General features: G+C 40.9%; 1 protein-coding gene across 2 annotated transcripts in view; it reads left to right on the top strand.

Annotated features, from left to right (window-relative positions):
• The window catches only part of LOC129336851 (bifunctional heparan sulfate N-deacetylase/N-sulfotransferase 3), an 80,409-nt gene that overhangs the window by 36,083 nt on the left and 17,144 nt on the right, over positions 1 to 27,182 (top strand). For both annotated transcript variants that reach the window (XM_054990225.1, XM_054990226.1), the window contains exons 4-6: positions 1,633 to 1,818; positions 3,738 to 3,866; positions 26,603 to 26,785. In XM_054990225.1, the coding sequence (XP_054846200.1) occupies positions 1,633 to 1,818; positions 3,738 to 3,866; positions 26,603 to 26,785 (498 nt within the window). The remainder of the gene's footprint in view (positions 1 to 1,632; positions 1,819 to 3,737; positions 3,867 to 26,602; positions 26,786 to 27,182) is intronic.

The raw sequence follows: 27,182 nt of genomic DNA on the forward strand, positions 1-27,182 counted from the left end.
AGTGTAGGAGTTTAACTTTAAAACAGAACTTAGAAATTGCTTTATATGCACACCTAGGAATTACCAAAGAAGTCCAAGACTGGGGAAAAGTCGAGATTTAATATCACAGAAGAGTTTTCATTTTGAGCCTTAAAGTGTAAGGCTTAGAAAAAAGATTAAGAATCTGGAGGAAACTCATTTGCCATTATTACAGCACGTGGGTGTTTATCTAGGATTTGAATTTTAAAAACCCTGTAAGTCTATTGAAATTACTCATGTAGGGCCATTTGCATTTCAGCAGATGGATATCCTTGATGGGGAACTACCAGCAATACAAGTGCCTCTCTATGAAAGAGAAATGGGTCAGATTGTTGTTGAATGGGAGTTAGATTAAGATTGGAGGACCAAAGAAAGGAAAATGCAAAAACCATAAAACATTGTATTTAAACTTGCAAAAGAAGTATCCTAGATGAAAGCATTTTGGTACAAAAACTACGCTTTGTTAATCAGAAACAATGTGGAAGGCTTATATAATAATATTGGCCCTGTGAAGAAGGAATCTGAAAGAGTCACACTGACAAGGTCAGACCAAATTGCGTTTGTTTTTTAGAAACTCTTGTTCCTTCTCTTCTGTATATATGAAAGTCAGAACAGGGAAATACTGTCCAAGAATAACAGTATAGGGGCCAGCAGTCAGGCATCATAGGTCATCTCCATGTATACATACAGGTAAAAAGCAAACAGTTTTATGGGTTTTAACTTTTAGCAAGTTCACGCATTAAATTTTCTGGAACATTAGGATTCTTTTGTCATGCATAAAGCCTTCCATAGACTTGCCCCCTAAACTCACTTCATTGTTTATAGAAGCTTTTCTCATCTGCTGCAGTGATGGGCCCTTTTCTGTAGTGATGCCTCACCTGTGGAATGCCCTCATTACTCTAAATTGTTTGGTGCCTACTTTTTAAACATGCATCAATCAAAACAGCAAGATTTGAGTCCAGTGGCACCTTAAAGACCAACAAGAGAATCAAAGCTCCCATCTTCAGATACAAGTAGGAATAGAGATCCTTGAGACTTTATATCCCATTCAGGATATCCCTTATATCCCACTTCTGATTCACCCCTCCTATCTCCTGACTGGGTTATAAAGGCTCTCCTCGCTGCGGCATTCTGTTCCACTCCGTGGCATTCTGTGGTGGCCACAAGGAAGCTCTGCCTGCTGGATGTAGAGTGGTTTCATGTTGGGGCTTCATGGTAGACCTGAATTGGGGCAGGGCAATGGCCCCACACCCAGGCTTGGCCCTTAGCCATTCAAGAGATTCCTAAGACTTTATAGCCCACTCCTGATTCACCTCTCCCACTTCATGACTTGGGATATAAAGGCTCAGGGATCTCCATTCCTACCTGTGTCTGAAGAAGGGAGTTCTTCTGACTCTTGAAAGTTTATACCCTGAAAATCTTGTTGGTCTTTAAAGGGCTACCAGACTCAACTACTGCAGAACCAGCATGGCTACCCACCGGAAACTGGCATCAAGTAAAGACATTCTAGTATTATCATTGGAAGCATGTGAAAAATACTATCATACTTCATATGTTCAAATATGGTGAACACAGTTTTAATTGATTTAGCTTTCTAGGCTCTTCTTTTTTCAGGAACATGGTATTCCAACTGATATGGGATATGCAGTGGCCCCTCATCATTCTGGTGTCTACCCTGTTCATGTTCAACTTTATGATGCTTGGAAGAAAGTTTGGAATATCAAAATCACCAGCACAGAAGAGTATCCACATTTGAAACCTGCTCGATACAGAAGGGGCTTCATCCACAAAAGCATCATGGTGAGCTGTATGGGTGGGTGGGGGGCTGAGGTTGGGGGTGACCTTCTCTTTCTCCTGATTTCAAAAGAGAACAAATGTTATATTAGCTCAGAGTACTGAAAGTTCACATTGTCTGCAGCACATAAGTCAACACAGTCGTTATTTTTGACGAAAGGTACATAATAGAAGTCATTATTTTAAGTTTTTCTTCTATGGAATTTACATAGAATCCCTACCACCAGTGGTTCAAGGAAATGCATTAAGTAAAGGAACAGGGACTGTAGACTATACTACTGTGTATTGTCTGTTGTTGTAGTATGTAGTACAACAAACTAAACACAAGCCCAAACAGAGAAAAGTCAACTTGTCTATCTAAAGCATAGGCCTTATTTTTTAAAAAAAATATCTTGTTCCTGAACAAAAGTGAGGCAAGAAACATCTAAGTATCTAATGAAGTTGCTTTAATACTGGTGTAATATACAAGTCTAAATCCACTTGAGCTTAGTTGGCATTTTTGGAGGAGTGTTCTTTCCAGCCTGTCCATCACTAGCCTCCTGTCTCAATGCTGGGTGTTTCTGCCATCTCTATAGGATTTTGAACAGATAATCTGCCCTACCTTCTCTTCCTCAGCCTCTTTGAAAACAAAGCAAACTCTTGCAAAATTTCTTCCTCTCCTTGCTATTCATTGCTGTTGCTTACAACTACATAATCTGCCTTGAGTCTCAGTGTGAAAGGCAGACTATAAATGTAAATAAATAAAAATACAAAATAAAGCTTTGTATGGTTCCTTTCCCTTAGAAAGGCCTATAGGAACTGTGTGGCTTACCATGGTGACTTTAAAGAGGTGTGGGAGAGAAGTGTTAAGGAAGATTAGCTGTTCCATCTCCAGAGCAGAAATGGAAGCTGTGGAGAAAGTGCGTGAGCAGGTGATACTCAGAAATCTGGGGGAGGGGTAGAAGGTAATGCAAATGACGGATTTTTGGGATTCTGCCTCAGTCAGCACTGACTGGTAATATGAATATTGTCTGTAAGCAAATAGGCCATTTAATTTTGCGCCAGCTAAAGCTTCCAAATTGTCTGCCAGAGCAGCTCTCTGTTCGATGTGTCCCAGTACTTCAGTCTAGAGATTACAGAAAATATGAATCAGCACAGACAGGTCAGCAGAGCTAAGAAGGGAAGATGGTGCATAGACAAGATGACGGTTAAGCACGTTGCTGCTGCCAATTTATGCCAGCCTCCTCATCAGTTACAAAGTTGGATCCATGGGAGTCCCCTAGCCTTTTCATTGATTGGCTAAGACAGCCAAACCGAATTTAAATCTCTGTCATCTAGAACATCACCTATCCTCATCAAAATCACTTCTGTCATGCCTGGGTTCATTTTCTGCTTGTTTCCCCCTCATCCACTCACCACAGCATTCAGTTCCTGACCTGAGTCCGGTTCCTGAAGCCTTATTTAATGATAGATATAGCTGTCATCTGTTGATGAAGTCCAGTTCCAAAAGTACGGATGATTTACTTCAGGGACTTGACATAGAGATTAAAGAGCATTGGGAAGAAAAGAACGACAAAACATTCAAATGTGTTAATAAATAGATGGATGCTTGTTTGATAACTTAAATATATGTTTGATTAATGTAAGTTAAAGATAGAACCAAAGATAAATTAAGAAGCAATCCAGCAAAGCTGTGTTCTTCTGGGGCTTCTTCTCACAGTGTTGCACTGGCACTAGATATGGTGCCAGTTGTGGTGCACTGTGATATGCATGCAGATTCTTTGCATTTTCCTGTACAGAAAGATACAACAAAACTAAACACATTTAAGTCTTATTGGTGGCAGTGGGAACATTAAACATGTTATGTACTTGCATTAAAATTAATTGAACTTTGAAGTGCCTTTACTTTGTCAAGATTATGCCCTGACTGCCCTGTTTTTTTACAGGTTCTTCCTCGACAAACCTGTGGTCTTTTTACCCATACTATTTTCTACAAGGAATACCCTGGAGGCCCAAAAGAGCTAAACAAGAGTATACAGGGAGGGGAACTTTTTTTCACAGTTGTTCTCAACCCAGTAAGTACCTAAATTATTTTTAAACACGTGGTAAAAAGGTAACCAGTGAGCTCTTTAACGCTTCTTTGAGAATTGTATGTTAGTCTTTCACAATTTTCAGAATATTTTTCTTTGGACACATTTGTGATATAGTGTGTCCATGGACAGCCCTCCGAGGGCCCCCGACTTGGCCTTGGCACCCCCACCCCAGAGCACAAGAGCCCCTGGCAGATGGAGCCAGCCAGAGGTGGAGCCCTGGGAATGGAGCCAACAGCTCCTCACCAAAGTGGAGATACAGCTTGAGGGGCCCAGCATGCTGACTGTGCCTCAGCTGGCCCAACCAGGCAGCTAGCAAGTTGGCTTAGATGAGCTCAGGGCTGAGCCTGGGCATGGGGCCATCATGCCACTGGTATCTGGGGCTTCTCCAAAGCCTCAACATGAAACTGCCATGTAGCCAGCCTGCAGGGCTTCTTTGTGGCCAGCGTTCGAGGCTCCCCAGCCACATAGGAGATGGAGCGGCACATACCACAGGTGCTAGGAAGAGTTTTCCCCCTTTTACAGTTCTCCAGCGAGGAATCTAGTGTCATCTGTATTCTTTTAATTTTTCATAATTTCATTTTCCCTTCATATCTATATGAAATTAATGTTTAAGTAAGGGTTTCATCAAAATAATTATTGATAATAAGACTTTGGTGTATGATTTTTCAGTGGCATTTCAAGAGGAAGGTTCAAAGGGCACAGATATGCAGAAATCCCCAGAAGGGTGTTTCACACAATCCTGGTGTATCAAATGGGTATATTTCAAGACTGTACCTTATTCCTTCATATGGCTCATTACTCTCACAGACTTGTGAATCAGTATTTTCTATTAATCAACACAGGCTTACAAAATCTTTCTGATTTTGTTGGTTACCATGAAATTATTGATGATCATGGAAACCTTTAAGTACTGTGTTGTTCTAGTTATAACCCTGTATGTTATAACTAGGAGAGCCAGTTTGGTGTAGTGGTTAAGAGCACGGTACTGTAATCTGGAGAACCGAATTTGATTCCCCACCCCTCCACTTGAAGCCAGCTGGGTTAGTCGCAGCTTCTCGGAGCTCTCTTAGCCCTCCTACCTCACAGGGTGATTGTTGTGGAGATAATCATACTATATAATCAAGTAAGTATATTCAAGACGACTCACTTCCTACCCTGGTGCGCTACCAGAGGGTGCTGCCAAAGAGGGCAGCCCAGGCTGGGAACAGTATGGGAGCAGGTGGCAATGCTAGCCCCCCGCTTTCACCCTGCTGGTATTAGGAGCAGAGCAGGTGGCAATGCCTGCCCCCTTCAAACTACCGGAATAAGGCACTGAGTAGGTGGCAGTGCCCACCCCATCTTCACCCTGCCAGAGTCAGGCGCCAAGCAGGCAGCAATGCCCATCCCCCTTCAACTTGCCGGAATCAAGAGCAGAGCAGGTGGCAATGCCTGCACTCACTTCATCCAGCTGGACTCAGGAGCAAAGCAGGTAGTAAAGCCCATTGCCTGCCTTTAAGTGCCAGGATCAGACATGTAGCAGGAGGCAATGCCCGCTCCTCCCTTCATCCAGTGGGGAGAAGGTGGCAATGCCCACCCCCCTTCACCCAGCTGTGATCAGGCTCAGAGCAGGCGGCAGTGCCTGCCCCCCTTCACTCAGCCATAATCAGGCACGGAGCAGGAGGCAGAGCCAATTTCCCCTTCACCTGGTTGGGATCAGGAGCAGAGCAGGTGGCAATGCCCACCCCCCTTTACCCGTTCTGTATCAGACATGGAGCAGGTAGCAAAGTCCACCACCCCTTCATGTGGCCGAGATCAGACGTGAAACAGATGATAATGACCACCACCCTCCTTCACCGGCTGGGATCAGTGACAGAGAAGGAGGGAATGCCTGCCTGCCTGCCCTCCCCTTTCTAGAGCCCATTGTATTTTTTCCCACAACAGGCTTTGTTGCTAGTAATAACATAATTTGTAAACTGCTCTGAATGGTTTAAGCCCACTCAACAAGGTTCACTGGCTATGCCCCCTACCTGTTAGGTGTAGGTATCCATGGCAAGGGCACATGCCTACATGGTGGCAGTCCTAGTTCTATAAAAGATGTGACGAAGTCACTTTTCATTCCTGGCTTTTCACAGGGCCAGCAAACTGTGTCCTCTTCTGGGGGGCATTATCTGATTAATACTGAGCAGGGAGAGGTTACTCACTGGTTTTCTTGGGCATATGAATGTTTTATCTTGTAGTTGGATTATTAAGGCTTCTTTTTATCTTTAGCTGATCATTAGCTGCTTTGACTTTCAGATAAGGTAAAATGTACATTTTAAAATACATATATAATATTGGCTTGCAAGACTTTTTGTTTCCATCGAAATGGATAGCCTTTTTTCAGCATAGTAAAGTGGTGAGATCCTTTAATTAGGACTGAGTGGATCTTGGTTCAGCTTGGAGAGAGGCCATGGCTGCCTGGTAGAGCATCTGCTTGCCATGCAGAAGCTCCCAGGTTCAGCTCCTGGCATCTCCAGTTAAAAGGCTCAGGTAGCAGTGATGGGAAAGACCTCCACTTGGAGGTCTAAGTATACAATACTGACCTTGGAGGACCAACGGTTCTGATTCTGTATAAGGAAGGAGCTTCATGTGTATATATTCTCACCACAGCTATGAAGTTCACTGAATGATCTTGTGACAGTTACTCTTTCTAAGCCTAATCTACTTCAAGTGGTTGTTGTGTGAAAAAAAAATGATCAGAGAACCATGTGCACTACCCTGAGTTTTTTGGACGGGGGTAATGGGAAAAAAATGGAATCGATTCTACTCATGCTTCCTTTTATTGCAAAAATGAGATCTCCCCCCCCCCCTCCAAAAGTTCAGGCCATGTGTTTTGGTAAAGTTTGCCTCCTTTAATATTAATAATAATAACAACAATGACAATATTTGATTTATATACGGCCCTTCAAGACAACATCCACTCAGAGCAAGTATGTTATTATTATCCTCACAACAATCACCCTGTGAGGTGGGTGGGGCTGAGAGGGCTCCAAAGTGTTGGAAATACAATGTCTTGTGTACAGAGAAGGCAGAAGACACACAATACCTGCAAGGGGCAGCAGGTCTGACAGATAGATGGCAGAGAACTGTTAGATAGATAGAAAGAACTGTGACTGACCCAAGGTCACCCGGCTGGCTTCAAGCAGAAGAGTGGGAATCAAACCCGGTCCTCTAGATTAGAGTCCGGCTGCTCTTAACTACTACACCAAACTGGCTTTAAGTTACACTGGGACCAATATTTCAGTCTTAACCTTGAGTTTTTCATATTAGAGTTAGATTTCTGCATGCGTCTGAGAAGAAATTAACTTGACTCTGATAGCTATCAGAATAAAATAACTTTCCTCTGTGCTGGTTATAGACTTCCTATGTGTTTAAATGTATGTGATCACCTTCTTCTGAGTTTCTCTCGTAGTCTCATACTTCAGCCACTGCAGTTAAATACAGGTCGGTCTTACTGAGGGCAAGATGCTCCCCTCCCCAATTATTTATATAAAGGCTTTCACGGCCAGAGAAAAATGGTTGTTGTGGGTTTTCCGGGCTGTATTGCCGTGGTCTTGGCATTGTAGTTCCTGATGTTTCGCCAGCAGCTGTGGCTGGCATCTTCAGAGGTGTAGCACCAAAAGACAGAGATCTCTCAGTGTCACAGTGACACTGAGAGATCTCTGTCTTTTGTTGCAGAGGAGTTACTGGACTCTTTTTGTCTTTTGTTGCTACACCTCTGAAGATGCCAGCCACAGCTGCTGGTGAAACGTCAGGAACTACAATGCCAAGACCACGGCAATACAGCCCGGAAAACCCACAACAACCATTATTTATATAAATACGAGCAATTTTAGGTTTAAGGATTTGCCAAAAGAGAAGGGGGGGGTGCCTACCTAATGCTTTTCTGAGTCTTCTCCAAGTGGTGTGCTTTGAGAATAAACGTAAATAAGTGGGACCACTTTCTCAAAGAAGGAATACTTTAAAAGTGTAGTAATGCTTTCACTGCTATGAATGTCAGTGTCAGCAAAGATTTCTTTTTTCAAGCAGGTATCTCAATTTGATTACAACCATTCAATCTCCTGAGACACTGAATCCATCCAGCTTTGTCTGCACTGTTAAATATATATACTGTGTTAACAGAATCTGTTCAGAGTTTCTAAAGATGAGATGCTCCCAGCCTCCTAAGGGCATCTTGTGAATGATAAAGAAAAGAAACATTTAGGCTTTGAACTGGATATAAGTCGAAACAGAGTACTGCCATTCACTAGTATATTTGTTTTATAAGACTTTCTAATAAAACATGACAGAAAGACATTATCAGTCTCTCTGCGCCCATAGAGGAACAATTATACCCAAGGGGCAATTGAGTTCAACATACAAACATACCTGACTATAAATCTTGGGGAATTCTTTTGCCTCTTTTTGTTTCACGCTGTTTCCTGTCATGGACATACCCATTATAATGTGGCTTCTACAGAAACACATCATGTCTGCCATCATGTGTATGGTATAGCTACTGTTTGTGCCTATTTATGACAAGTTGATGTGAAGAATATGTGACAAGTGAATAAAGGTGAATGTTAAAAGTCCCAACTGGGCTATCCCCATACAAAACTTCTCAACCTCGTAGATAAGAAGTTTATAATGACTTGTTTTTAATTGCTTGTTTTATTTTTATACTGATAATTTATGGTGTTTTTAAAATGATTTTATGGTATTTTTACTTGTAAACTGCCTCAAGCAGGACTCAAAAAAACAAGAGAGAGGCTCCCCTGGTATTGAGAAAAGGAACCCAAAGTGGACTCACCGTGACCTGAGAAGTAGGGATATCCAGTTCCCCAATGGAAGAACTTGATATAACACTACTCAATTAGGAATATATATTTTGAATTTTTTACTTTTGCAAAAAAGCTTATAAAGTGTAAAGTGATTGTGTGCTTACATCAATAATAATAAATATCCCTAAAATGCATATAAAATACAGTTCATTCCATAAATACATTTCAATCTTATATACACAAATAACAAGTATGCATTTAGGGATGCACCGGCCATCAGTCAGAATAATATAAAGCCAGTGTCCAATAGAACATTACTGATTGTTCTTCTTTCTATTTTAGGTATGCCTTGGAGGAACGTAAGAGTATCCATCCCCCAGGCACAGGTAAGTAGAAAGCAGTTGGTCTCTGGAGAAAAAGTCTATATTGACAAAGATGTTTGCTTCTCTTTCAGGTAGGACCCCACTCTTGGGGACATGGAAGAAAATCCACAATCCCCCTGCCCAATGGGGGACCGGCTATTCAAACCTCATGTTTTATGCACTACTTTTTCAAGGGCATAAATATACAGGTCTAGTCCTTCCCAACATCTGTAATAATAAAGATAAGTATAATGCCTAAGTGTTATGCCTCAGTGTTTTATTACTTCTAGTTAAGCTTACCATACAACAAGCATGTATTCTACACGTTTCAAATGGAGACTCGCCAAACAGAACAGCCATGCGCTCCACCCTAATTGATCATTCACATTATAAGCTCCACAAACTACTCATGGCACCCAACTTAAAGGTACAGTACATACAATTTGATTCACAAGGGACCCACATCTATTGACATTTACAACAAACTACAGAAAACAAGATAAATTCAAGTCACTTGGGGGCTTGTGGATTTTAAATATAGACTTTTCTCTGGAGACCAACTGCTTTCTACTTACCTGTGCCAGGGGAACAGTTACTCCTAGGTTCCTCCATGGCGTACCTAAAAGAAAAAGAACAATCAGTAATGTTCTATTGGATGCTAGCTTTATATTATTCTGGTTGATGGCCGGTGATTCTTGTATAGAGAACTTGTTATTTGTGTATATAAGGTTGAAATGTATTTATGGAATGAACTGTATTTTGTATGCATTTAGGGATATTTATTATTATTGATGTAAGCACACAGTCACTTAATACGCTTTTTTGCAAAAGGTAAAAATTCAAAATTTATATTCCTAATTGAGTAGTGTTATATCAAGTTCTTCCATTGGGGAATTAGATATCCCCACTTCTCTGGTAGTGGTGAGTCCGCATTGGGTTCCTTTTTTCAAGCAGGACTTTAGGGAATGGCATATAAATGCCCTCAATGAATAAATACCCTGGAGGGGCTGCTCTTCAGGTTCCTGTCTACCTCCCCATCAAATTAGTCTAGGGTGAGGGCAACAGAATGGCTTTATTTGAAGTGTACCTAGCACCATGTTACATCCTCTCACTAAAAGACTAGTAATATATTTCATTTTATTCTAGCAAGTGTTTAATTGACTAGATTCCTGATTTTACAAAGTGTTTTATGGTAGAATATTTAGTACTAAAGGTATTATGATTACCTTAATTCTGTCCACTGTCAATTTTAATTCCTGTGAAAAGGGGGGTAGATATGTTAATTAAAGTTCGTAGTAAAGAATTTAATCACTGTTAATAACCTACATTTTCACAAATGCTTCCCGTTGGTTGGGTTTGTTTTCTGGAGTTTTCTGGACATGACGGGTCCTACTGGCCTTTTTCAAAAATTGCAGAAATCCCAGGTTAAAACATAGTTGCCAGTTCATTTTCTCCAGCTATGGCTGTCTCTGATCATCAGATTGATTTAACTAAGTCCTAGCTGCAGTAGTGCTTCATTAGAATACCACAGCCTAGGATGGGGGGGCGTGGCATGTTTGGCTGAGGGGAAAGACGTGTCGCGGCTGAGCTCCAGGTGAAAGGCTAAGAAAGGGTAAAGAAATTCCTTCTTAGGGAGATAAAAATGTAAAAAGCAAGCCCTGAGGACTTGTAATCTTGTCTGCTGGGAAGTGAGAGGGGGAAAAAAAGCATCTGGAATTTGGCAGAGCTGAAGAACGAGTAGATAATTAATTAGAGAGCTGAGAGAAATTGTTATGGCGCCCTCGGACTCAGAAGCAGGAAGCCAAACTAAGATAATGAAACCTAAAGACTTTCAGCTAGAAGTTAAAAAGGCGGTGGAGGGGGCAAAACATAGCATTATCAAGGCTGTGACAGAAATTCTGGATGAAAAAATAACTAAGTTAGCAGATGCCGTGGAAGCAATGACAGAAACTGTGAGCTCGGCATGGGAGTTGGCTCAGAAGAATGAGAAGAAAATTGGTATTTTGCAAAAATGGTCCAGACAGTTGAAAAAGCATAATAGGTATATTAAAGACAAATTAATGGACCTGGAAAACCGCGCCAGGAGGTCAAATTTACGGTTGAAAAATATTCCAGAAACAGAGGTCATGGAGAAGGTGGTTGAATGGATGGCTAAAATGCTCCCGGAGTTAGGAATTTCAAAGGATGTTTTTGATCGTATTCATCGTGTGGGGAAGCAGACAGCTGAGTGGAGAAGGCCTAGAGATGTGGTAATGTGCTTTGGACAATATGCATTAAAGGAGCAAGTGCTTAAAGATATGAAAGCCTTGGATAGGCTTGATAAATTGTTGTATGAGGACAAGAAAGTGATGGTGTTTGAGGATTTATCACAGCAAACAATTATAAGGAAGAAGAACTTAAGAATGTTTACCAGGGTGCTGCAGGAGAAGGAATTGAAATACAGTTGGAGAATAGCACCTTTTGCCTTAAGGTTGCTATATAAAGGAGAAACTTTGGTTGCAGAAGATCAGAAGCAAATGGTGGCTCTATTCAAGCAGGTGGGTCTGCAGCTGCCTAAGGATTATAAGCAAACTCCTGATGGGGAGTCTGAAGAAGAAAGTGATTTGGAAGAGGAGATGGAGAGCACACAGAAGCACAAGAAGAAGGGGGGAGGAAGAGGAAAAAAAGACTTGGGACTTTAGAGAAAGAGCCAAGATTAAGAAATGAATAAGGAATGAAGGATTAATGAAGAAGGAAGGAAGATTAAAGAACCGGAATAGCTCAGCATAGACAGCTTTCTGTCTATATCTAGTGAGGCTGGTGCCTTGGTCCCCCCCCCCAATATGGATGCAAGGGGTTGTTGGATGGTTGGTGTGAGAAGGGGATGTATGGGAAGGGGAGGGGTGAATGGATTGTGGTTGTGACGATGTTGGTATGGTTGGAGTGTGTGACTGTGGAATGGCTGGTAGTCTGGGGTGGATGGGTGGTGTATGACTGGAGCAAGGAAGGGTATGAATGCATATTGGGAAGAATTACATATACATTTGGAAGATGTATGGAGAAAAGAATATCCGAAAAGTACTGAATTTACATACTACTCCGCAAGGCACTTATCATTTTCACGTATTGATATGATTTGGGCAACAAATGAGGATTTATTACAAAATCAGGAAAATTTGAAGTATTTGAAAGAAGAAACTAAGCTATTTTTTGTAACAAATAACAACAATGAAGTCTCAACACAGATGATATGGGATACCTATAAGGCTGTAATGAGAGGAAATTTAACCTTACTTAACAGTAAGGATAAGAAAAGAAAGCAGGAGAAATGGCAAGAAATTCAAGAAAAAATATATAAAAAAGAACAACAATTGAAGAAAAGACCAGGAAAAAAGTTGATTATACAGGAAATTAAAATATTGCAGGATCAAATAACAGCCATTAGTAATAAAGAGCTAGAATGGAAGTTAAAGAAATTAAAGCAGAAGTCATTTGAAGGAGCAAATAAACTGGGAAAGTATTTAGCCTGGCAACTGAAAAAAAAAGGAAGGAAATGAAAATTATTAATACAATAATGGAGGAAGGTAAAGAATTGAAAGATCATCAACTAATTAAGCGTGCATTCTTTAAATACTACACTAAATTATTTCAAAAGAAATCTGTGAATGTACAAGAGATAGATGGGTATTTAAGGAATGCCCACTTACCAAAGGTACCAGAAGAGATGAAACAGAGACTGAATGCTCAAATAACAGAAGAAGAAGTCATACAGGCAATTGAAGCGGCTAAGATTGGGAAAGCACCAGGACCTGATGGGATCATAGCTAAATATTATAAAGTAATGAAGGAGGACCTAGTACCGATTTTAAAAAATGTAATGAACAATATGCTTCAAGGAAAGGGTCTCCCAGATACATGGAATGAAGCTAGTATTGCACTGATCCCAAAAGAAAGCCAAGATTTGACAGAGTTGAAAAATTATAGACCCATATCGCTTATAAACAATGACTACAAAATAATGGCAAGAATACTAGCGGATAGGCTCAAAATATGGTTAATGGATTTTATAGATGACGATCAGGCCGGATTTTTACCAAACAGGCAGTTAAAAGACAATTTGAGAGTAGTGATAAATGCTATTGAATATTATGATAAGCGACCTGATGAGGAAGTTGGCCTTTTCTTTGCGGATGCAGAGAAGGCCTTTGACAACTTGAACTGGGATTTTATGTTTGCAACTATGGAGAAGATGGATCTAGGTAATGAATTTATACAAGCAGCGAATACAATTTATAACTTACAAAGGGCAACAATATGTGTTAATGACGACCTGACAGAGAAGTTGGAAATAAGGAAAGGAACCAGACAAGGATGTCCACTATCTCCGCTTTTGTTTGTGATGGTCTTAGAAGTATTATTGAGGAGGATTAGAGAAGATGATAGTATAAAAGGAATAAAAATAAAAGGATCCTCCTACAAATCGAGAGTATTTGCTGACGATGTGATGTTTATAGTGGAAGACCCTCTACAAACCTTGCCAAGACTGCTGGACAAAATAAAGGAGTTTGGAGATTTAGCGGGTTTCTACATAAACAAAAAGAAGTCAAAAATAATAACTAAATATATGAATAAGAAGAAACAACAAGAATTAAGTGAATTAACAAACTGGGAAGTGGTACACAGAACTAAATATTTGGGGATAGAGCTGACAGCTAAGAATATAGACTTGTTTAAGAATAACTATGAAAAGCTCTGGACTCAAATTGAGAGAGACATGATAAAATGGAATAAATTAAATTTGTCGTGGTTAGGTTGAATTGCCACAATTAAAATGAATGTACTGCCCAGAGTGATGTTTTTAATGCAAACAATTCCAATTGTGAAAGATAAGAAACAATTTGAAAAATGGCAGAGGAAGATATCAGAATTTGTCTGGGCAGGAAAGAAACCAAGAGTCAAGATGAAAGTTCTTTGTGACGCTAAGGAAAGAGGAGGAATGCAGTTACCTGATCTAAGACTTTACCATGAAGCGATATGTTTGGTGTGGCTAAAAGAATGGGTGTCTTTGACCAATCATAAGTTATTAACATTGGAAGGACATCATAAACTATTTGGATGGCACACATATATGTGGTACGGGAAGCATAATATGGATGCAATGTTTCAGCACCACTACCTGAGAAGAAATCTACTGTCAACCTGGCTCAAGTATAAGAAGTTTATAGAGCTAAAGAAACCACTTTGGATTGTTCCAGCTGAAGTAATCAACCCAAATATGGAATATCAGGGAAAGGAATGGCTTACCCTCAAAGAATTAACAGTATTAGAAAACGATGGGTTGAAACTTAAGCGAAATGAGGAGTTGCCATTTAAATATGGTTGGTTACAATATAGACAAATTAAAGATTTATTTGATTCAGAACATAGAAAGAATGGTTTTAGAATTAAAAATTCAGAACTAGAGGAACTATTATTGGGGGATAACAGTAAAGCAATATCTAAAATGTATAAGTTGTTATTGAAGTGGTTTACAGAAGATGAAACAGTCAAGGTGCAAATGGTAAAGTGGGCCATAAATTGTAATAAGGAAATAGCGATGGAAGCATGGGAACAACTATGGAAAAATACCTTAAAAATATCAACTTGTACCAGTATTAAAGAGAACGGTTAGAAAATGCTGTATAGATGGTACTTAACACCGAAAAAATTAGCCATAGCTAACAAACAGTTATCGAACAAATGTTGGAAATGTAAGGAGCATGAAGGTTCTCTATTTCATATGTGGTGGACTTGCCAAAAGGCTAGAGACTTTTGGTCTAGAATATGTGCTGAAATGTCTTTGATATTACAATACAATGTCCCTAAAAATCCAGAAATGTTATTACTACCTTTACATTTAGAAGATGTTAATAGAAATGATAAGATATTGTTGTATTATATGATAGTAGCAGCAAGAATTTTATATGCTCAATATTGGAAAAAAGAAGTACCGAATATTGAAGAATGGACAAGGAAGCTGTCCCGATGCAGACTCACACTGGCAGCAGGCAAGGGATAACTCCCAAGTCATCCAAACAGGGCAGCACCCAGTTCCAAGGTTCAGGCACCAACTGGGCACACTCACGGCTTCAAATCCAAAGGGGGATTCCAAAAAGACATCCACAGGAACAGGCCAAGGTCAGGGACAAGAGAATCAGTTCCAAACAGCAGCAAGGTCAGTAGTGAGCGGACTCATTACTTCCACACAGCCACTCCCTCTTCGGCTGCTTTTAAGCCTCACAGTGCTCAGCTGCTTGTGCTATAGCACGCACCTGCCAGCTGTCTCAGTCCTGCTCCTGCTCCTAATGATGCTGGGCCGGTGCTGTGCTGCTAGCCTGGCACTGCGCCTTCTGGCTTGGAGGGCTCTTCTAGCCCTCCTCTGGCAGCGCTCCCGAGGCTCTGGTGATGAAGGGGGAGAGCTGGCCTGCCCCTGGCTTTCTGTTGCCAGCCCAGGGCTGGGAAGCTGAGGAACCGATGTGCTGGGACCTGGCTGTGGATCAGCATCTGAGCCTTCAGAGCCTGCCTCCTCCTGCAGTGCCTCTGCCACTGGCTGTGGATCTGGGTCAGGTTCACCAGCTGCCTCTTCCTCAGAAGAGTCCTCTGAGTCTCTCTGCTCCACTGGGCCAGGTTGGTCCACGACATCAGCTGTTGTACATGGCTGAAATGGACAAATTAACTAGAAATTTGAAAGAGCAAGGTCCAGAAATTTTTCTGGAAGACTGGAAGAAGTTTAAGAAATATTTGGAAAAGAAATATGATGTTAAAGGACAATTGTGGTCTTTGGAGGGATTTTAAATTTTATTAAGTAAGATTTTAACAAAGGGAATATATATAAGATCTCTACCATGGGTAACATAATATAATTGTATTATAGTGAAATAATAATCTCTATGAATAAATGGGGGGTTCGAGTGTTGTTGGAAGTCAATAGAGAAAAGGGGGAGGGGAGGGGTGGGGTTACATATTTAGAAAGGTTTAATTTGGATAAGTTGTATGTATTAACCAACTATTTTATATTACCTCATCCAATAAAATCTATTTTAAAAAAGAGAGAGAGTATGATGCCCTCATATTCTCTATGAGGGAATGAACTGTGTCAAATTGACTCCCCCCCCCCAGGTGATCTTGGCACTGCATCCTGCATCTGTCGGGAATAAAGAAGGGATCAGAAGCTGGTGAAAAAGTAATGTACTGACCAGTGAAACACCCAGAGAGGCAATTTGGCCACCCACTATGCTAAGGTTTATTTTATTTTTTATAAAACATTTGCATGCCACCTTTCTACCCAAATAGGCTCCCCAAGGTGGGAAGTCCTCCTCTGCCCTGGGGAAGTGAAACATCTTTCATATGCTACCTTTCCACTTCAAGAAAACTGCTCAAGCAATTAATAAAATAAAATATAAACATAACACTAACATTCAAAAAGCACTAGAAACAGAAAATGATTTAATACAGAGTTTAAAGCCAGGGCAAGAATTCTTCTGGGGTTGTTGGGGTTATTTTCATAGAATCATAGGGTTGGAAGGTACCTCAATGGTCATCTACTCCAACCCTCTGCACAATGCAGGAAATTTGCAAATATCTCCCACACACACACACACACACACACATTTTAAAAGTCTTTAGCTGATTCTGGAAGGTTGCAGTAAGGAGGCTAAACATAAACCCTGGGAAGAAAGCCTTTGTACTTCTGTAATTATGGATTCACAGCCTTCAAAGGCTGAGCCTTCAAAGGGTAAGAGTCCAGTAGCACTTATAAAACTAACAAAATTTGTGCTAGGGTATGAGCTTTCATGAGCCACAGCTCACTGTCAGATAAGCTGAAGAAGTGATTTGTGACTCATGAAAGACTAACAAATTTTGTTAGTCTTATAGGTGTTACTGGACTCTTGCTCTTTTCTATTCCTGTAGACAGACTAACGTGGCTACCCATCTTGATCTCTCTTCAAAGGGCAAAACAAGCCTGGAAAGGACTCTGCTTCCTCCTCTTGCCTTTTAGTGACAAAAAACAAGGCTTGAAGGCTGGCAATACTGTTATTGTTGCCTAGCAATGGCCACTACAAGGGCATTTGTTTCTTAAAGCTATGGACACTGCTTCTATTATTTTGGGGGTAGGGGTAACCCTGCAATGATTTCTTAAAGACTTTTTTAAAAAAATCTGTGCACCTCAGACTTCTTTCAACTTTGTAGAAAGATCTGTCTTGTCTGTTCATGGCCCCAGTCTGCAGTTTTAAGTATCCACAGATGGGGCCATGTTGCAAATTAGATCTATTGATGCTGCATACTGGGAGGACACAGTTTATGTTGAAGGAAAAGTGTGCAGTTTCAGGAACATTATTTCAAATTACTGAATATGGGGCTTTTAAAATGCCATCGAACTTTTCAAAAATGAATTTCTCTTCACCAATTTAAGAAAATATATTCAAGCACAGATAGAAACCTAATTCATTATTCTGTCACTTTGTAAGTCTAATGGAGCAAGAACAGCTGCTACCAAGTCTCAGAATACCTGAAATTGAACTCTTCTGAGTAATACGGAGACAGTATCGGGGACCTGCATACAAAGTGTACACAATGCAAAATTAATTGGAAAATAGATGGTCTGAAAGTTAAACATACTCTTGTGGCCTGTAAACATTTGTACTGCAACTAAAATAACATCACTATATTAAACTGAAAGAGCTTTGCTTCTAGCATCCAATGGAAACATATTCATTAATCATCAATCACCTTTGTAGTTGTTTGTTGTTGTTTTTTTAAACACTTAATTTACCTCACTAGTTTACATGATATTATCCCTGTCTTTATTACAAAATAACTTAGGAAGGACAAAACACACACACACGTGCACACAAAAGAATAGGTTTAACAGTCGCCTGAAAATATTAATTGGCTGGAGTTGCTTGAAACTGATGTGATTAACATCTCAGTAACTAGAGTGGGCCAGACTACTTCCCATAATGCAAGAGCACTTCTATAAGTAAGGTAGTATTTCTTTAGATTTCCTCACTTTGCCCCTTGGCTTTTTATGAGTTCCTTGGACACCAGGAACAGAATTTAGAAAATCTGTGGACTTGTAGCGGCAAGGAGAGGCAAGAAAGCCCTACTCCTTAAGTTCTGCTGTGTTCATGCGTCCCACACAATACAAGCCAATTTTTGTTTGTGTTATCTGTAGTCTGCCTTTCTCACTGAGACTCAAGGCAGATTACACATTGCAATGGGTCTGCGAAGGTGAGGATACTGACATAGAAATATCAGCTAGGCAGTTGGACATCTTCTGGAGTCCATAAAGGGAAACTGGGGGGGGGGGCAGATAGGTGTAACTGTCTTCTTTAGCCATAGCGTTGGTTCCTAAAGTGCCATTTCAGTGCTGTAACAACAGCTATGCCACCTGAACAGCATTTCTTTTGGTAGATAGAGGGGAGCAATTTGCACTGATTCCCTCCTTTCTGCTCCACTTTACCCCCCCCCCCCCCACACACACACACACACCATTCAGTCCCTTGACCCCAACAAGTAGGATTTCAGGGAGTTCCGTGAGCTGCAATAGGAGAGAGGTGATGAGAAAGTTCTGCTCTGTGTAGTTGACTCCACTGGCAGTAATTAGGATCCAACCTGTAGTTCTCGGAAAGCCACGTTCTGTCTCCCTCCAGAAATGTGTTTTCTTTGAACAGGGAACTACTATTTTTATAGGTTATATGACCGAACCACAGCATGTTTTGTGGGGTTGTTGATAATGGTTACTAATCTTGAGAATGCCTCACTGTTTCATAACTAACCACCTCATGGTTCAAACTATATTGCAAATAATAACAACAACAACAACAACATTCAATTTATATACTGTCCTTCAGGACAACTTCAGCATACCTTCAGAGTTCTGCACAATAGGAAAACAGGAGCTAAAGGAAAACACTCCACTGTTCTGAATATGAAGGGAGTGTGCAATGTGTCCCTAGTTATGGGCCAAGTGTGTCCTTATTTAATCATTTAGAATAATTTCTGCATTCAGCTTGCTTCCTTATGAAGACAGTTGAATTCTGGGAGTGGGGGGTGCAGTAAAGCACAATTCACTTTACAGATTTGGGAGAAAAGGTGGAGGAGAATGGGCATATTAGACTAAAATAAAGTAGATGATGAAATACTGTTACAGAGACGCTTTTAAAAGGTGGGTGGATGTAATATAATTCAGGCTCTTGTCACTGGAAGCTACAGTTTGAAGAGAAGGCAGGAAGGTTAGTAGAACTCAGTCAGTCCTGCTCTAAAAGGGAGAGGGGTGATAAGGGTCCTCAGTGCTTTGCTGAAAGGTATGCATTTGCTTGAGATGAATTAGATTGCACATATTCACTAGGAAATTGCTAAGGAGAACAAGATTGTGTATAGTGAAATTACTACCAGAGAGATTTTATTCTTAAAACTTGTATTAAAATATCAGTTTTGCCAAACTTTTTTTTTACATTTTGTCATGTGTCTTAGGAAGTGACCTCCAGTTTACAAAAAATCAAGTTACTTGTCACTTAAGTCACTACAAGTCTTTTCTTGTTTATACTAGCAGAGATTAATACATTTAACCTTTTGGACACTTATTATGATGTACTGAATATTCTATGCATGTTCAAGTTCTATTCTGAATGCATTTAAGGATGCCCACTTGTGGTCTCCAAGACTTGTATAGGGAACAGAATTTGTCTAGACATATCTCCCTTACTTCATTCTGCTGTAGTAGCAAGAGACATTGTACTTGGTAGAATTTCAGCTTCCATGCCAAATGTTTAGGTGGCATCTCTGGCACCAGATCTGGCAGTGTTACCATAAACTAGTTGAGTTCCCAATGTCAGTAGGCAGTGTCTGAGATGTATTTTATAATGTGGTCTTGCTGTAAAGCAAAAAGGCAAGACTAACTACAGTTGCTGATTTTAGGATACTGTTCAGCTCTAGATTCTGCATTCTATAGTACGTAAACATGGAACATTTTAAAAATATTAATGAAGACTTGCTTTCACATGGCTTGAAAAAATAGTTTTTATGTGTCTATACCAGAAATCATAGGTTCTGGTCCAACTTTCTGGGGCAGCAGAAAACAACTCTGTTCCATCCTCTATATGACAGCCCTTCAAGTACTTGAAGATGGTTATCTTATCACCTCTCTGTCGTCTCCTCTCCAGGCTCAACATTCCAAGCTCCTTCAACCTTTCCTCATAGGACTTGGTCTGCAGACCCCTCACCATCTTTGTTGCCCTCCTCTGGACATATTCCAGCTTGTCTATATCCTTCTGAAATTGTGGTGCTCAAAACTGGTGAGGTCTAACCAGAGCAGAGTAGGGCACTACCAATTATTTGGTAGAGTGATAAATCAATTATTTACAATTAATAGGAGACAAAGTAGTAGTAAAACAGATCTGAGGTCTGTACAGACTTTCTTCCCCTGCCCTGATAATGCCTCTTACACTGAATATGATTTATTATGATCTATTCAGTACAGTTTCTTTAAAACTTGCTATGCAAGGTTCTTAGTATTATAGCGAGATTCCCTTCAAGGGAAGAATAATACATATTTTCCCTGAACTGCTAACCTTTTCAAGTTCTCTCCCTTCTCCCCGCTACCTTCCCCACTCTTAGTGCAGAGCTAAAGTTGTTGGCAGGTAAAGAATTGCTGGGAGGTGAACTGACATTATAAATGTCAGAGGTTGGTTCAGGTGTAGGGGGAAAAAAAGAAGCTGTTGAAAAAATCAAGCTTACATTTTTATGGTGAAACTTTCCAATTATATCTTTGTTGAAAACAACAGTCCAGTTTTTGGACTGCTTATGGTTTCAGGACTGAGAATAATAAAGGAAATTTGAAAAGGTTATACACAAGGCAAAAAATGCATTATTTCTTGCCCGAAGGAAACACAGACATCTTTTGAAGGTACTTTTTTACAATTATATCTTTAAAAGGAGGGTGATCGTGTCCTATAAATTATAATTCTTTATATCCCTTTATCCTTTGAGAGTAACAAAAAAATGAAGCCCCGGGCTTGCATCACAAACCATGAAGAGTCACAAGGTGACACTCATTAAACAAATGCTCTGTGAAATGATGCTTGTTGCAAACACTGCTCAGGCACAAACCCAAAAATAGAATTGCAGAGCTTTGGGAGTGGAAACATAGTTCATAGAACAATATTTTAAAATGCATGTGACCTGAAAGCTGCAAACTCTAGACCCTAATAGAAGGAGAAAGTTTTTAAAAAGAAACAATAAGGCCTCCTTTCCTTTACAGAAAGAAATCTTTTTAGATCCTGAGGTAGTCTCAGAATCATTGATAGGAATTCTTTTTTTAAAAAAAGTTATCACTTCTAGTGTAATATATAGTAATAATTATGTCACTTTACTAGTCATATTTGGAATGAAAACTATTATAATAATATTTGATTTATATACTGCCCTTCAGGACAACTTAACATCCACTCAGAGCAGTTTACAAAGTGTGTTATTATTTTTATATGCTGCACTACATTGTTTTATCTGCTGGTTTTAAATTGCCGTTTTATTGTTCTCTGTGTTTTATTGAGATGAACTTTATTGTTTGATGTTTTAATTTTGTAGGCTTCCTTTTTATGGATAGTACAACATAATAATATAAATAATATAAATGAATAATCAGCCATTGTTTAGTGGGAGGATCGGGTACTCTTTGAATGTGATGGTGCTTGAAGTTACTCCTCAGCCCACTAAAAGCTTATTCACGCAAGCTCCTCCCAAGTACGCTCCCCATTTCCGTCCACCAGTGAGAATGCAAATGACAGCAGAAGCTAAATTGCTTCTCTGCAGGTTTTTCTCCATGCAAGCATTCAGACTGTTCTGAAAACCACAAGAGAGTGAATCCATTGAAAGCAGTGACCAGATCGATCCTCAGACTGCAATGCCTCAGCTAGAGATTGAGAGCAAAAAATCAAAATAGTGCAGAAACCCTAAAAAGGAAAGGAAAAGTTTCAGCAGGATCTTAGTGGAAATAACCTGTTATGTGTCATTTACCCACAGAACACCTCTGAAATCAGCATGACCCTTTTGTATTTCAGGACATATGTGATTACACTTTAGGAGTACTTTAGTTGTAGTTATGAAGTATAAAGAAAGAACAAAAACAAAAATTCTTTTAAAAAATTTTTTTTTAAAAAAGAGATCAACATATCCATGACCAGACTGTCAAAGCTTCCTGTGCATATCTGTTCATTTTTCCCACTCAGTCCTGACATGATGTCCCAGGCCAGAGGTGCAGATAACCAGTATATTATTCCAAAAGAAATTAGAAACTGACTGAAAACAGCATGTCCATGATCACACCTTGACCACATTGTGAGTGGAACATAGCAGATCTAGCTGCACTGGATCATGCCACTAGACATGGGCACGATCTGAATTACGATTTAAAAAAAACCCGATTTTGGCATTTGCGCCATCATGATGCAGCTAATCGGTTCCATCCACGGCAACCGATCCAGCAGTTGGGGGTTTGCTTGTTTGGGACTTGATCGGATGTATCGGTTTCTGTTAGGAATTGCAGACACTCTTGCGCCAGTAATTTATTCCCGGGGCAACGGAGCCAGGGGAATGAGCTGTGTTTGCCCTCCTTCTGTCGCCCTCGAAACACGAACGGAAGCCCAGCTTTCCTTGATTAGTAGGCTTCCTTCCAACCACAGAGCAGCAACCCAGGGGAAGGGGGTGTTCTGAAGCCATGGGCACAAAGGAAAGGCAAAAGGCAGCACGGGAGGCTGGGACGCCGCCCACACCATTCGTCTTTCCCCAGGACAAGAGGCGTGTGGGCAAGCCAGCCACCCCTTGTCCTGGGGAAAGGCAAAAGGCAGTGCGGGTGGCTGGGAGGCTGCCTGCGCCATTTGTCTTTACCCAGGACAAGGGGCGCGTGGGCAAGCCGGCTGCCCCTTGTCCTGGGGAAAGGCAAAAGGTAGCACGGGAGGCTGGGAGGCTGCCTGCGCCGTTTGTCTTTCCCCAGGACAAGGGGCACGCGGGCAAGCTGGCCGCCCGTTGTCTTGTGGGGCAGGTGAACGGCGCGGCCAGCTGTCGAGCCACTTGCGCTGCCGCCACCTCCACAGCGCACCGGGACAGCCAGTTTGCTGCGTGGGCGGGGGGGCGACCCAGGAGCGCACGCACATGCGTAAGAGCCTGACTACGGTTGCCCTGGGCACTGGCAACCATAGATCCGGCCCCGGGAATGTCCCCTCTCTTAGGGGAGGTGGCTCGTTGCCGGGTTAAAAACTTCCCCCCCTACTCTAAGTGTGTGTGTGTGTGAATGTCCCCTCCCTCCCTGAAGGGAGGCGGCTCATTGCCGCCTCCCCCTGCCCGACGGGCATGGCGGCCGCTGCCACCAACCACTGTTCCTATATCACTGGAAATAGCGGGGCGCCCTCCCACTTTGGCCTTCCCGATTCTGGATCGGAAATGGGACTTGATCGGTTACAATCGATGGCCTGGGTTCGGCAGCGGCCCAGATCCACAAACGGCTTAATCGGTATTTTTGGGGGGGGATCGTGCCCATCTCTACATGCCACATTGCTTGCTGTACCAACCTGACTTCTTGCTTTTCTCAACCAAAAAAAGTAAATAGAAAAAGGGGCCATGCTCGTTCAAAGATTATTGCTTTGCTACTCTTCAGCAGGTTTCCCTTCAAAATATCCCTGAAATATAGATCACCTTTATATTATTCCCATTTGCATAAGAGAATGAGGCCTCAGTTAAGAAAATGAGCCCCCCAAAGCCATCAGTGCCACGAACTCACACAGGGGAAAGGTAAATTGTACAGTCAGGGAACAAGCATGAAAACGAAACCTAGCAAACTCCTCCCCCAAACACACTGAACATTAGTTATGAATAGCAGTAAATACTCTTCTTTGCACATCTTTGCTCTGCGCACAACTCTTCTTCAGAGTCTAAGTCAATTGGAGTCAATGTGCTTAGCAAGGTGTTACTCTGTTTAAGATTGCACTGTGAGTTGTGATTCTTCACCATTTATATACATAATTCTTCTTACGTGGACATTTTCCAGTATGAAGCTTGTGCTGGAGGGCAACCCAGTCCCTCCCAGGTACTTTTTAGAGCTATGATTCTATCACAAGATTTTTCTTTTTCAGTGGATTTATATTATTTATTTCAATTTAAGTACATGAGTAGTTGGATAATTTCCCTCAAGTACCGGAGTTCTTAGATAATTTTCCAAAACAACACACTTTTAATCAAGTTGCATCTTTTACATCTATTTTCTTCTTACCTAGCTTTTCATATGTTATTGGCATAGGATACATTCATTTGCAGCCAACTGAATGTTTCATAGAAAACATTTAATTGTTTCATAATGGACACTGTGCTCTAAAGACAGCTATAAGAGAACATAATGTATCATGCTCTCTTGCTGTCTTCTTTTTTTATTGACCCCATTCAGCACAACTCAAGATCTCCCTGTCAACAGCCAGAGCATTATGGTCTTGATTCCCACCCCTGCCCCCGCTTGCACTTCAAATAATATATTCTTTGGTACATCCGATATTTATTCATTTATTTATTATATTTACATCCCGCCCTCCCTGCAAGCAGGCTCAAGGTAGCTAACAACAATAAATTACAGATTTAAAAACATCATAGAATTACAGAAGTCAAACCTAATAGTCTGATTTCCCAACAGTAAGCATACTCAACAATACAGGGCCACTATAAAAAGATACAGGCCCAGCCATGTTACAGCACTCAGGTGGCCAGGGAATGGGGTGCAGCAGTCAAAAAAAGGGACAAATCGCCAGCTCTCAACCAAAGGCCCGGCAGAACATCTCCATCTTACATGCCCCGCAGAACTGCAACAAATCCTGCAAGGCCTGAATCTCCAATGGGAGAGTGTTCCACCAGGCCTGGGCCAGAGCTGAAAAGGCCCTGGCCCTGGTCGAGGCCAGGCAAATGTCTCTCGAGCTGGGGACCACCAGTAATCGCTTATCCACCAAGCACAAGGCCCTGCAGGGGACATAATGGTAGAGGCAGTCCTGTAGGTAAGTCGGTCCCAGTCCATTAAGGACTTTGAATGCCAAAACCAGCAGACGGAAGTGAAAGGAAAGGAAACCTACAAACAGCTGTGCAGAGATGTGTTCTGCTATTCTCAGTGGCAACTGTACTTTTGAGAGCATGAGAGCTGCACCAAATGGCTTCCACTGGCAAGAAGCAAGGAGAGGCAGGAGGAAAGAGATGTTATCCAACAGAGGTGTGAGTGCTGAGCATAGAATTCTAGCAACGTTCACTAGCTAATGAGGTAATGATGTCATTGTCACAATGATACAGATTACTAGAAGCCTGAAGCGCCCTCGACTCTCCTTAACTTGCCTTCCGTGTTGGCAGCCAATAGGTGATCATCCTCAAGCATTTGTCTACAGAAGTAGAAAAAAGCAGCGTGTACCAGCAGATGCAGAATATTGGTTATACACAGTAAGAAGTCTTCATTTAACAAGAAGACATTTGCCATTTTCAGTTAAGTTTTGGGTGCTCCTGCCTCATGTACCAGGAGTGTGTGTAATGTGCAATCCCCCCAATATGTGTGGTCACCATTTTGTGTGAACAGGGTAACATGCATATTACCGAGTACAAATAAGTACCCACAACAAACCATTTCCTATTGCATGTACTACATTGCCCTGTTTGCACAAAATGACAAGTATGCATATTGGGAGGATCAAACACAATGGATTCTTCTGATATACCAGGTACGGAAGCCCCAAATGTAACAACTGAAAGGGGATGCTGGGAGTTTATATTTTTCTCTCCAAGATCCCTTTCCTGCAGGTTCTTTAAACCCACTTTGATTTCCAAATGCAAACGGATTTTTATATTATTTACCTCAATTATACCCTGCCTTTCTCCCTAATGGGGACCCAAAATGGCTTTCATTCTTTGCTCCAACAACCCTGTGAGGTAGGCTAGACTAAGAAAGTGTGGCTGGCCCAAGGTCACCCTTTGAGATTCCATGGCAGAGTGGAAATTTGAACCTGGGTCTCCTGGGTCTGATACTTTAACCAATACACCAAGTTCCACTCATGTGAAAGGGACCTGAGTTTGTAATCTCTGTCCATCGCTGTTTCAGACTGGGGTGCTTCTTTCACATATTTTGATTTCTGAGTAGCATTTACCACATACCCATGTCCTTGTTGTTCCTCCTGGAGCTCTGTTGTTTTTTCTGGTTGCATATGTCACATAATGCAATATATGCAACATTAAATTTGAGCAGCGTGATCAACAATCAGTAATCTAAGTGACAGAAGCACAGAAAAGGTAGTAGAAAACTTCTCCCAGGCATGCCTCTAGCAAGGATGCACAAACAGTGGAAGAATCACCACGTGATAAATAAAGAGGCTCATGTCATCTCCGATGTGAAATAACAAGATTTAAAAGTAATTAAGAATGTGTTGTTTATCTTGCTTACTGTAAACATCTTTATCACTTTTAAGGGCAAAGAGTGAATAACATCTTCCCTGTGTCTTCACTGCCATCTAGTGATAAAATAAGCAAAACATTATTTTTTGTTTTAAAGATCAGTATCTTCATGACTCACTTGTCCAACTATGGGAATGACCGTTTGGGTTTGTACACTTTTGTCAATCTGGCCAATTTTGTTCAGAGTTGGACCAACCTGAAGCTGCAGACTCTGCCTCCAGTTCAGCTGGCTCACAAGTACTTTGAGCTCTTCCCTGAACAAAGGGACCCTCTTTGGCAGGTAAGACTACTAAACAGGAGTGTTGCATTTTTTAAAACATTTCGGTGGGCAATTGCTTAACCTTCAGGGCAATCAAATTATGTTGCACACTGTATCTTTAGTAAAAGACTTTTTAAAAAAAACTCTATTATTATTAATGATGGATTATTTATTATTATTATTTATTATTTAAAGGGCCAAACTCCTTTTGGATTACTGATTAAATATTACAAACACGGTAGAATTGTTACCATCTCTTAGTTTCCCCTTATTTGTCTATCTCTCGACGACTGAACAATCAATATATTTCATACAATGTAGCCACATATATAATAAAGATACAAAACTGTACATCATGCTAGCATTAAGACACAGAATAGAAATAATAATTTACAGAAAGGTGATTTTTTAAAAAAAT

Source organism: Eublepharis macularius, chromosome 10 (assembly GCF_028583425.1).
Source record: "Eublepharis macularius isolate TG4126 chromosome 10, MPM_Emac_v1.0, whole genome shotgun sequence".
NCBI lineage: Eukaryota > Metazoa > Chordata > Lepidosauria > Squamata > Eublepharidae > Eublepharis > Eublepharis macularius.